This window comes from Mytilus edulis, chromosome 7 (assembly GCF_963676685.1).
Source record: "Mytilus edulis chromosome 7, xbMytEdul2.2, whole genome shotgun sequence".
NCBI classification, from domain to species: Eukaryota; Metazoa; Mollusca; class Bivalvia; order Mytilida; family Mytilidae; genus Mytilus; species Mytilus edulis.
Genome location: NC_092350.1, coordinates 66,400,588 through 66,412,893, shown reverse-complemented (window position 1 = coordinate 66,412,893; position 12,306 = coordinate 66,400,588). Strand labels below are relative to the sequence as shown.

General features: G+C 31.8%; 1 protein-coding gene across 1 annotated transcript; it reads left to right on the top strand.

The window, feature by feature from the left end:
* The first annotated feature begins 327 nt into the window (after positions 1-327).
* LOC139482025 (uncharacterized) lies at positions 328-6,675 on the top strand. Its single transcript, XM_071265661.1, has 6 exons — positions 328-679; positions 1,957-2,184; positions 3,436-3,656; positions 4,507-4,655; positions 5,381-5,497; positions 6,356-6,675. The coding sequence occupies exons 1-6, from the start codon at positions 361-363 to the stop codon at positions 6,582-6,584; spliced, it is 1,263 nt and encodes a 420-aa protein (XP_071121762.1). The 5' UTR covers positions 328-360; the 3' UTR covers positions 6,585-6,675.
* Positions 6,676-12,306: the final 5,631 nt, after the last annotated feature.

The following is a 12,306-nucleotide window of genomic DNA, read 5'->3' as shown; positions in this document are numbered from 1 at the left end:
AACTAAATTAAGTGAGGATAGGTACATCCCATTCGTCGCGTGTTGACTGAAGAGATCAAGCTCCTTGACTTCTGAAATGTATCTGCTTCGTTTTGAATTTCGGTCGATTTCCTCTGTATAAAATTAATCAGCTTTTAAAACATTTTTTTCTCTTAGAAATACATTAATTAATTATTATTATATTATCGATCAAATTTTATGTAAAGTAATAATCAATCAATGCATACTATAAAGTTGATCAATCTCTCGTTATCACACACGTATATTTACTTATTATGATACTGTTATCTCACATCTATAATACCTGTACTGATATTGCTTTAAATATCTACATTTAAACTACATTGATAAACTTGTGACATGGATTTATTTTTAAAATACTCAGTTGTCGCTATTTTAAGCAGCCATGTACTTGCTTTTAAATTCAATTTGACTAAAGTGACGTCGTTTCCTATTAAATATCCCGGATTTACGTCATTATACGAAATTTTTGACAATACTGTTAACTCTTCGAAGTATGACCTGCTTATATCAACATTTGATCCAGTGCCGTTCAGTACAGACACGGTGCAGATTGTTTCGGACGTAGGGAAACAACTCTCATCGAACAGCAGTAATATTATTCCAAAGATAGTCACAACAAAAGTGACATGGCCAAACGAGATTTCAGGAGTTCCAAGTAAGTATTGTCGAAATATTTTTATTAACATCTGGAGAAAGTTCGATTTCTATTATTTTTTAATTTAATCTAAGACTTATATAAGTGTTATTTAAGTTGAAATATTGTAACTAACTTCATGTCCAGTGGCAAGTATTTCATGCATTAGTTGTAAACACTGTAAAGTTACAAACATTTCGTTGAAATGCTAAATGGTATAAGTCATTTGGAAATGATTTTGATACACATCAAGCAATGGTATAAGTCATTTGGAAATGATTTTGATACACAGCAAGCAACTGTATAATATATGCTGATCATCATTGTCCCTTATTTGCTACTTTAACATATAATCCATTACTGCTCTTTATATATATAAAGTATTTTGAATTCTTAATATTTAAAGTTTAAAGATTTATTTCAGAATAATAAAACGGTCACCATCCTAAACATGAATAAACTATTTGCCACTGGCCTTTAGATTACCACATCATATAGTATAGTCATTAAATACTTGATCTTTTTCTACATTTTCCGATCTTGAAAACCCTTTATAAAAATTGAGCCTGGTGGCCAAAATGGTACATTGTATACGTTCTAAAAATACGATGATCACTCGCTTGTCGACATTGAAATTGTGACGGTTGAATCCGATCTTGACCTATTTTTCAAGCCGAAGTTTAGTGTTTCACTCCAGTCTCAACACCAGTATATTGTATTTTATTATTATTTCGTTTCTTTTATAGAAAAAAAAATCATTGTATGCAATTTTAAACCCGCAATTAAGGGCCCATAATTTGATTAATAAAGTATTCCATTCTATAGGCAATACTTTAAACGTAAGTTTTATATTTGTTTATTTTCTCAGTCAATTAAAATATGTTTAAACTAATATTATGTTGAACCTAGATGCAAAGTTAGCGATTTGAACAAAAACAAAATCATTTGGTAGTTAAAAACAGTTTATATTTTTAATGGAAAATGCTAAAAATGTTCATCCCAAAAGGTTTTCGTTTGCTTCTTCTGATTGGGTTTTTTGTTCTTACTGTTATTGTCAAGAAAATCTGAAAACAGCATAAGCCTTGTAGAATTCAGTCATTTTTCAATTGCAACTCACATGCCTACCCTCTTTATTAATTTCAAAAGCTTTTTAGCAACTCCTACCTTTTCTATTCAGTGTTGACTTGTTTTCGTCCTAAATATATACCATATAGTTGTCACTGGACGTTAAACAAGCAACAACCAATCAATATCCATGAAGATGTTAATACTTTGACTTCTCCTATTTTAATTCAAAGGATCCGTTTTCAACAAAACAATGGTTGCAATTCCCGATGGATTCCTAGTGCCATTTAAAACAGATGGTTCCATAAGCCTGGTCGATATTGATGGGAAAGGACCTTACAAACTAACAGACGACCAAACAGGGAAATGGTTTTATCACAGAGTAGTGTGGAAAGATATGGACTTAGATGGAGACTTAGATATACTTACTTGTAGAGCTAGGGAACCTGTTATAGGAATAGGTTAGTTCGAGGTTGAAGATGAATGTGGCAATGTTGAGTTTTTATTCGTTAAATTTGTTTATAAAACTACCCTGTGTCCATGCTCTGCTCTCAAAGATCTGACTTTAAACCCTCGATTGTTCTTTCATTTCTAGTGATAAGTACATCAACTGATGAAATTTCTGCCGTCAATCATTTAAGTTGCGATTCATAACAACTAAATGCTAGAATCCCGAAAAAAAATGGAGCGTTGTCAGCAAAGGTTGGACACATGATCTACATTTCAATCACACTGTTTTCCCCAGATTATACAAATGTCTTACATTGCACGAATCTTAATCCAGAACGACCAAACACTTTTTTTAAATCTTTTGTTTGGTTATATTTAAGATAGTTACGACAACTCACTCTTTAAAAATTTTTTAAATCCGAGATTTTTTAAATTATGCAGGAGTTTTGTTTGCAACAAATTAGACTGGTATGCAATAAAATTGATTATGTTCCCAAGCGTGAGGTTCATGTCAATAACAAAGGAAACCTGAAAAAAGCCAATTGCTTCAGTAAGAGGACGATATGACTGATGTTTGTTGAACATCCAGTGACAAGTACTTCATCATATAAGATGTGGTATGATTGTAAATGAGACAATTTTCCATACAAGTCACAAAGAAACAGTATGGCTTTCAACACGGAGCCTTATCTCACACTGGACAGCAAGCATTTTGACGGCCTCAAAAATGACTAGTGCAAAACCATTCAAATGTCCTTTTTTCTAAACATATGTGTCTGCGTATGTATACATCCCAGACAGTCAAACAGACGCTTTGGTGTAGAATTTTTGGTAAAGACAATAAAATCGCGTAATTTCTATATCTTGGTGAACTGTCGGGGTTTATGAACGTAAGAAATGGGAAACATTTTAAAACGCCTTACGGTGGTACCTAACATGTACACCTTCACTAAAATTAATTTGGCTCGTTTAATTTTCATCAAATTGTGACAAAGTATTTACTTTGACCCTTTGACAAAAATGTAAAAATTTCAAAATATTTGAACCAACCATTTTACCAGAAAAATTACACTGGTTATATAGCAGTTTGACAAACACTAATTTTGATCATTGAAAAGCTTCATACTGCCTTCACAACGCAACGTAATTAAAACATTTAGCTGATTTTACAGTTATCTCCCTGTAGTGTTATGTACCACCTTTATGACCTCATTCCTCATTTGTTGCCTAAAATTAAAACATGTTTCACCTTTTAAACACAGGGAAAGATTCTGAAATGCTGTGGTTAGAAAATCCTGGGAATTACTATACACCTTGGCGACCAACTGTTATTGCACATGGACCAGACATCTTTGTCATTGATGCAGTATTGAATACAACAGATGGACCACGTGACTGTTTGATAGCTGCACAGTTCTTCACATCTAGTTTGACGATTTATTGGGTTGATAATAAGATAGCAAACTGGACCGACGCGTCTAGGGTATAACTTTTTACATCTAGTTCTCGATTTATTTGCTTGATAAGATAGCAAACTGGAATGAATAAATACTAAAAAAAATTATTTGCAACCGGCCGGGTCGGGGGGGATTATTGGACTGCCAAAAAAAGTAAACGAACAAAAATAATGAACCTCAAAAAAAATAAAAGTCGTAACGGACAGTCAGTTACCAAGTTACAAAATCAAAAAGCTCAATCACATCAATCGAATGGAAAACAACTGACCTAATCCTGCAGCGGTACACGCATTACCGTATGAAGAAAACGGTGTTTTAAACAATGTATTACACCTGATTAAACTTCTCACTTGCATAGTACGAGGATATTATGGACCACAGCAAGGTTTAAGGCATGCAGCGGTAAAAAGATGAAGTGTCGCTCTACACAAACCATCGGATCAACGTCTCCACTGGACCGGACGTGGCTGCGTACTTGTATATCCCGCGCTACAAAACTGAAGCTCTACTTCATCAAAGGTCAAAGGTTTAACCATTCAATTACCCTTGGGTGTGGTCGTATATTTAATTTTATCAACGTCCAAGGTGAAAATTATAAATACACAGGATGCCAACTAACATGATTTACTTCAAAGAATTCATGAATGTTAGAGACTTTATCCGGTAAATAATAATCTTTCGTTGCGTTGTGCGTTGTAGATTCAGTTTACCTAGAGTGGTATGCGGGTTTTCATAATAATTGTTTATAAAATACGATTAACAATGCAGAATTTATATTTCGCTGGAAAATTTTAGTTCTAATAGGTCGTAAATGAATGAAATGTTAGTTCTATCTTTTGTTGAAACTAATTTGAATATATGTCATGTCTCTTTCAGATTAAATCCAGGGTAATAGATAATAGCATTGGTAATGTATTTGATGTGACTGTGACTGATCTGAACAATGATGGTAAACCAGACCTTCTGGTTACTAATAATGGCGAAATTGGGTCTCTCTATGCATATGAAGTACCTTCAGACTTTAGGTACAATATTTATATATAAGTTGAAAAATTGAAGACGCTGTAATTTTTGTTAAGTTACCAATACTATTGACTCAACCTGTATGTTCAACTGCAACACTATAAAATCCTCATACCAATTGACACCATCAATATTGCATAAATATTTCCCCATTCGTTCGGCCTGTGCTCCATTTGTTCGACGTGGCTTTGTATTTATACATCCCGCCATTGTGCAATGGTAAGAAAAACATGTATTAAGACTTGAAGTCTCGCTTCGTGTTTAGTCTATATGCTCACATCGTTTTCACTATATTGAGAGGTTGTGGTAGCTTTACAACAAGGTTTTATCTACTATTTTTTACATAAGAAAAAGCCTCTACCAAGTCAGGAATAAGTTTTCAGCAAACACAAAAATTAATTTAGTTTACGATTCTTTTCGATTATTGATATCTTCTTTAACCCTTGTCCAAATGAGTGACTGGTATAATGAAATGAGAAGAATTACAAAATAATCAACTATCTTGACGCGAAATTATATGCACTTTCTGTTAATCTGTCAATTAAATTGAATGGTCTCTTCGACACATAACCCTCTTCTATTCCCAATTGTATTACACAACACAAAGAACTAAAGCATGGGAAGCACAAACTATACAAAAAAACTGGGGTAATCTTTCGGAATTCGAACATTTCACGATATCATTTCATACAATGAATTTTCTTCTTGCCGTTCTTTGTTTATATAGATCTGGAGACTTCAAGAGACACTCAATAGCGACGGGATTTAAACCAGGAAAATCTGGAACAGGGAAAGGAGCACCAGGAGCAGCAATGCCGGTGTATCCAAATACCAAAGTTAACGCGTATGTTTACATTGCTTTATTTTCAAGTTATTTCAATAATATGATATGTTGCAGATTTTATCCTACTATATAACGTGACAGTACCCAAATTGCATCTATTTTGACAGGTTTTTAACATACGTTTATTTATGCTTTAGACAAAAGTTGTCACGATATATGTTTATTTTGTAGGTGTATCATTTTTAACTATATGGTTTCACCAATTTATTTTTTAATCCATCTAGAATAATAGAAAAATTGGTCTGAACTGACATCCAAACCATGAATGATTCTGTGATGAGGAGTACGCCCATGTTTAATTTCTTTAAATATTTTGAACAATTGGATATTAGTCTATGCTTCTTTTTAAAGAAATGAATACTTGTAAGATATTGTATTTGCTAATTTAAAAAGATGACGTACATTTTGCTGTTTTAGTAAATACTTCTGTTGATAAACACTGTGAACGTTTTGTGTATGTCTAAATATTTTTACATATGTTGAAAGACGTGCATATAGTATCAAATAAAAAAAATACAGATTGTTTATTCTCTAGGAAATCTTGTAAGAATATCCGCTGCTATGTTTGCTAAAAAGATGCAATTTGGGTACCATGACGTTATGTAAATATAATTTGTTTTAAATTATTCTATACCTAATTTTTAACATTTTGAATATACGATTTCCTAATAATTTTTTTATTTCTTCTTATGTGTCGCGCATAGTGAGGGCTGAAAGACAAAAAGAACATACAATCATATCTAATATTCGTTGATGAGTGAATTGGACGCTCCAAACAAAGCTCCTTATTTTATATCTTATTTGAAATAAAAAGCATTCTCATTTAAATTTCATATAAATTTGACTAGTTTATTGTAGATCAAAGCCCTCAATTTTATTATCTGGAGATGATGATGGCAAAGCGTATTACTTAGAACCAGTAAGTAACGAGCCATCTGATTGGTTATATAGTATGATGATGTTTTTGGATGCAGGTGATGGAACTGTCGGTGAACTATCATTTGCGGATGTAGATGGAGATTCGTACGTTGAAGTGTTCGCTCCATCTTACAGCACCAATGAACTTTTTGTCTATCGGTTCACCTAATCATTTAAGATTGAATGCTTGGAAATTATTTAATTTCACTTGATTTTAAGCATTATTAAAGATGTTACTAAATACATACATAGATAGTTTTGTTACGTCTTTTATTTTCGATTGTAATTGTCTCGTCCAAAACAAGCTTTCTTGTTAAAAATATAACAAAACAGTCTTGTACGACAGAAAGTTGTTGAACTATAGTAGGTCAAAGACAGTCTAGTCTTTTATCTGAATCATCTTCACTAATAAAACACGATGGTCTTGAAGAATAGATCGCACTGGCGTTGATTATCATCTAAATAACGTTAAAGTATAATTTATTTTTTCTTTGTAAATTGTTTTGTCTTGTTTTGTTAATTTCAGTTAGACGTGGGTCGGTACTTATACATCCCGTGATTGTATAATGATATTTTGGTTACTTTTTTTAATTCTTGTAAAACGGTTTGCTAATGTCCCTGGTCTATTTACTTATTTTGATGCCATATTAGCTTGTTTTAATAGTGATTCAGATGACAACAAAATCATGGACATGATGACTGTTGTACCCATATTGTTGGAATTTTTAATAATAAGTTTGCTCATTTTGTTCGTACATTGTTTTAAATACTATGGAAATGTATACGACTGTCGTAAAATTGAGAGATTTTTATAGCTATACACTAGGTTTAATCGAACATTTTCTGAATGAGAAAATGCGTGTACCTAGTCTGGAATACGACAGTTGTTATTCATTCGTTTGATGTGTTTTGACAAATGATTGTGGACTTTCTGTTTTGAATTTTATTCGGAGTTTGGTGTCTTTTGTTATTTTATTTTCTGATATATACAATTGAGAAACAGCGTCGTTTTATTTAATTATTCATTAATAATGTTTGCCTCAACTTTTGATTTGTGCATTTGAGTGCTCAATTATTAATTAATAAGTGAAAATAAACAGAATAATTTTGAACATCGTCAAAGTAAGAAAGCTGCATTATTTTTGAAAATAGAACTAATTGATTAATTAAATGCCTTTCGGAATTCACTTTTTATTCGAGGTAAGCAATTTAGTTTTGTTTCTTTAGAAGTCAATACAATTTTATTCTTAACAATTTATTGTTCCATTGGGAGGATGAGTTATTTTTCCATGTGACCAGATTTATGACCTACACATGTAAAAGAGGGACGAAAGATACCAAAGGGACAGTCAAACTCGTAAATCTAAAACAAACTGACAACGCCATGGCTAAAAATGAAAAAAAGACAAACAAACAACAGCACACACGACACAACATGTAAAGATACTCAAATTGAAGTGATTTACTTTTGGATTATTGGCCAAGTTCCAACTATTTTGTCTATGAACTATATCAATTGTGTGTGGTCTGTTCGATGAACAACCGTTTGAGTTTGTTACAAATTATTGCGACAGGTAGCAAATTGGCTAAATAATTGACATTTTTATGTATCATTATATTGTATAACGAATATTTGGTTGCTATGATATGTAGTTTGTCATGTACCATGTCAACATGTTGTCCTTGAGCTAAAGGTTATTTATTAATATTTACGCGTGCGTGTTCATGTGTAGACACTTCGTCCCATGTTCCTTTAGTGGCAGTTTTCTGGTTTGTCTTACACATTTAATCAACTTTGCTGTATATTGCTGCTATTTTCTATAATCTAGATCAATGACAAATCTGTTGTGTATCAGTAATGACTAATTAAATATCACATACAATAAATAAAATATAATTAAAACCTTTATCTTTATACATTACACGAATATATTGAATTGAATATAAGCAAATATATCTTGTGCTTAGATGTACAGAGTACGATCCCACAAAATACAGGTGTGTCAAAGGAGCGAGGCTATATATATTCTTTTCTTTTCCATTTTTAAATGCCAGACATGTAACAAATGTGTATTATTCTACGGAATCTGCATGATTCATTTTTAAATGTGTGGTGAACTAGATCTGTGTGAGAATGTCTTGTTGCACATGGAACATCTGTACATCCTACCAGTATGTGCACACCTACGATGGCGTTGAAGGCCAGACTCAAATGTGTAAGCTTTCCAACAATTGTCACATTTGGAAATGGATTCTCCCTGTAATGGCAATATTTCTTCTGGCATTTGCAACATGCAAGTAGCTTTTCCTGACGAAAAAAAATGTACGCGTAAGAACATGTTATAAAAACTCGTTGTTTACAATTTTAACGTACCATTTATTATTTGTAAATAATATGCAATGTCTTCTCATTTTTCATATACTTGTTATTTGTAATCTCAAGGTTTGTTACAATTTTGACTTCTACTTTATATATTCTACAAATATCTCAACTGTTTAACATTTACAAAAAAGTTACGTCTTCACAAAAGCAAGTTTGTTTGTAGACTGACAGATAAGTTACATTTACTCGAAATTCTGGTTGAATTGATGTACATACATCAGCATGGAGGAGCAAATGATGGGTATGCAGTGTCTTTGAATAAATATATCTATAAGTCAATGACAGTTACTAAAACATCATCTATAAAATCATACTCCTGCTGAATATCTTTTTTAGCAGTATCTAAGAGAAATAATTTCACGGCGATAATTCTTTTATTGATTTTCTACTCCGGAGAAAACAAGAACACGAAAGAAAGGAAAACAAGAATGATCGAATAAAAGTTCACACAGTACAAACAAGGTAAATCTGAACACTAACGTATATCCATGTGTATGACACGAATTATTGAAGTTTTTTCAGCCGAAAAATCTTAATATATTTTCTTTAAATTTAGAATTATTTGTTTTTTTCATTTAAAAGATATTATTACGCATCTAAGGGCTATACTTTTTACATCTCTTTTTAACTCCTGCATCTATTACTGAAAACTATAAATTCAGAAATCCCCAAATTTATCGGGATATTGCAAGATTCTGTCGTCCCTACAAAGTTTATGTGTGTTGGAGAAAAAAGGAGGGGAGTTGGTTATTTTTTTGGGGGGTGATTTACCAATTTTTCTTTATAGCATTCACTACAATTTGGTATCAATACTTCATTGAATTATTTGTGCTCATAAATCATGTCAATTAAGAATAAAACAAATTCAGACCTGCCAACTTTTGAAAATGCCAATGGGGGAATTGTTTTTAACTACATTTGATTAAAATTGTTCCTTTTAAAATTGATATACGATGATGACTGATGTACCCATATTTTGACTATTTTATTTATTGTGTCTGTTTAGTTAGCGCATCACTGTAAATATAACGGAATTTGATGAGACTGTCATCAAAGTGAAAGGGTTAGCGCTATAAAACCAGGTTTAATCCACTGTTTTCTACATTTGAAAATGCCTGTACCAAGTCAGGAATATGACAGTTCTTGTCCATTCGTTTTTGATGCGTTTGGTGATTTGATTTTGCCATGTGATTATTGATTTTTCTCTTAGTTCAGTATTTTTGTGATTTTACTTTTGAATATCTGTCATGTCCATTTCAGATTAAATCCAGAGTAATAGATAATAGCATTGGTATAGTATTTGATATGACAGTGACCGATCTGAACAATGATGGTAAACCAGACCTAGTAACTAACAATGGCCAAATTGGATCCCTCTACGCCTATGCAGTACCTTCAGACTTCAGGTACAATATATTTATACAAGTTTTTGTTTAGTTCATTCTCAGTTGGACTTCTTTACTGTATAAATACACCGATGGTTTGAATCTGGCATAGGGAAATTTTGTCCTGGTTGATTTTCGATCGAACATTCCTTGCATCTCTTCAACGGGGTTTGTTTCGTATGGCTGTCATAAGGTATCATTTATCTCAACCTGCATAGCATGCTTATCTACAACACCAGAAAATGGTCATACAAATTGACACCCTCAATAATGCATAGATGTTTTCCCCAACCGGTTTGAATATGCTGTATTTCTTTGACGTGGCTCGGTACTTTTACATCTCCTTATTGTGCAATGGTAAAAAAAGGGATTTTTTTAAGTCTTACTTAGTGAGTGCTTTGTCCACATGATATATATAATATAGTTAATTGTCTAATTGCTACCTCGGTTTGATATTAATAAGTATTGCAATTTTCATTGTTATTAAATGTAATACCAGTATTTAGTTCAAATATAATCTTTAAATCAATCCTAATTCTATCATATTTTTGAGAAAAAGGTTAGATATCATGTATATCTATTATATAGTCATTTTAAAAAATCTACTGTTTTCAAAAGTATGAATTATTCTACTAAGGATGTTCTTATCCCAAGTAGAAAACCCTAGCAGTATTAGACACAACTTGTTTTGAACTTTTGGTCCTCAGAGGTGTTCATTTTTGTACTTGATTTGGCTTTCAAACTTTTTGAATCTGGGGGGGGGGGGGGGGTCACTAGTTAGTCTTGTATGGACGAAACGCACTTCTGGCGTATTAAATTTTAAACCTGGTGCCTTTTGTTAACTATTATTCGTGTGTTTCTTTGTCAAATATGTACTCCTATATATTTGTATTGTAGTCCTGTAATGTTATGTTGTCATTTTAATGTAATATTTATATGGCCATTGTTATGTTAAAGTTCGTTTCTGTGTGTGTTACATTTTTATGTTGTGTTTCGTTTGTGTCGTTGTTTCCTCATTTGTTTAAGTGTGAATTCCCATTGCTATAAGACGTGTCACGGTACTTTTCTATCCCAATTTCATGTATTTCGTTTAGATATTATATTTGTTATTCTCATCGGATTTTGTCTAATGCTTATTCGTGTTTGTGTGTGTTACATTTTAAAGTTGTGTAGTTGTTCTCCTCTTATATTTAATTTATCTCAATCACATTCAGCACAAACGCGATTAGTTAAAAATTATTTTATGGATTTAGCTAAATAACAGGCTGTAAAAGTTATGCACATTTAAGGGGTCTTTTTTTTTCATCTTGAGCGTTTTGAAGACTATTTTAAAGAACTTTTATTCATTCAAAGTTTCTAAAAAAAAAGTATTGTGTATCAATTATGTATCAATTCAAATTTATTTTGCCGCGGGTGAAACAAAAGCATTTTCAACCATTTCTGATATTTTTGCTATATATGTATTCATGATATTGAAAATATTAAAAAAAAAGTAAGATGATCTAATCACATACATGACATATGAGATTTTGCACTTGGAAAAACAAAAAATTATCTCAAAGCAATTCATGTGTGTGTTAAAATATCTGCAGATAGGTTAAATTTATAATAACCGCAAAACTATTTTATGATTTTAACAAACTCAAATCATCTTAAAATTCAAGTTTTCAATAATATCACATTTTCAAACAGTTTCTCTCAAAGTTTGAAACAAAATGTATATCCTCAGCCCAGCATGTGGGTTTGTTTTCTATTTGGTATGCTCATCTCTAAACTTTTTTTTAAAAATACAAATTTTGCTAAAGTAGTCTTTTTTTCTGTGTATGTATTGATCGGATGCGTGAACGTCCCCCAAATACTATTGTATTAACGGTGTATTATTAATTTTCAAAACTATATAGACTATCATTAATTATTTCTTTTGAATTCAATTGATCAAAATAAGTTAAAGTTAAATGTAAATATACGTTTTTGTTAAATTCTGTAATTAAAAAATCTTATTCATTCGGTATACAATATTTATTATGAGTAGCAAATAATTACTGTTTAGAAGAGACGTACTGCTGACAATCTTCTCACAAGAATTCCCCATTTATTAATTACGTTCGTTAATACCTTTTAAC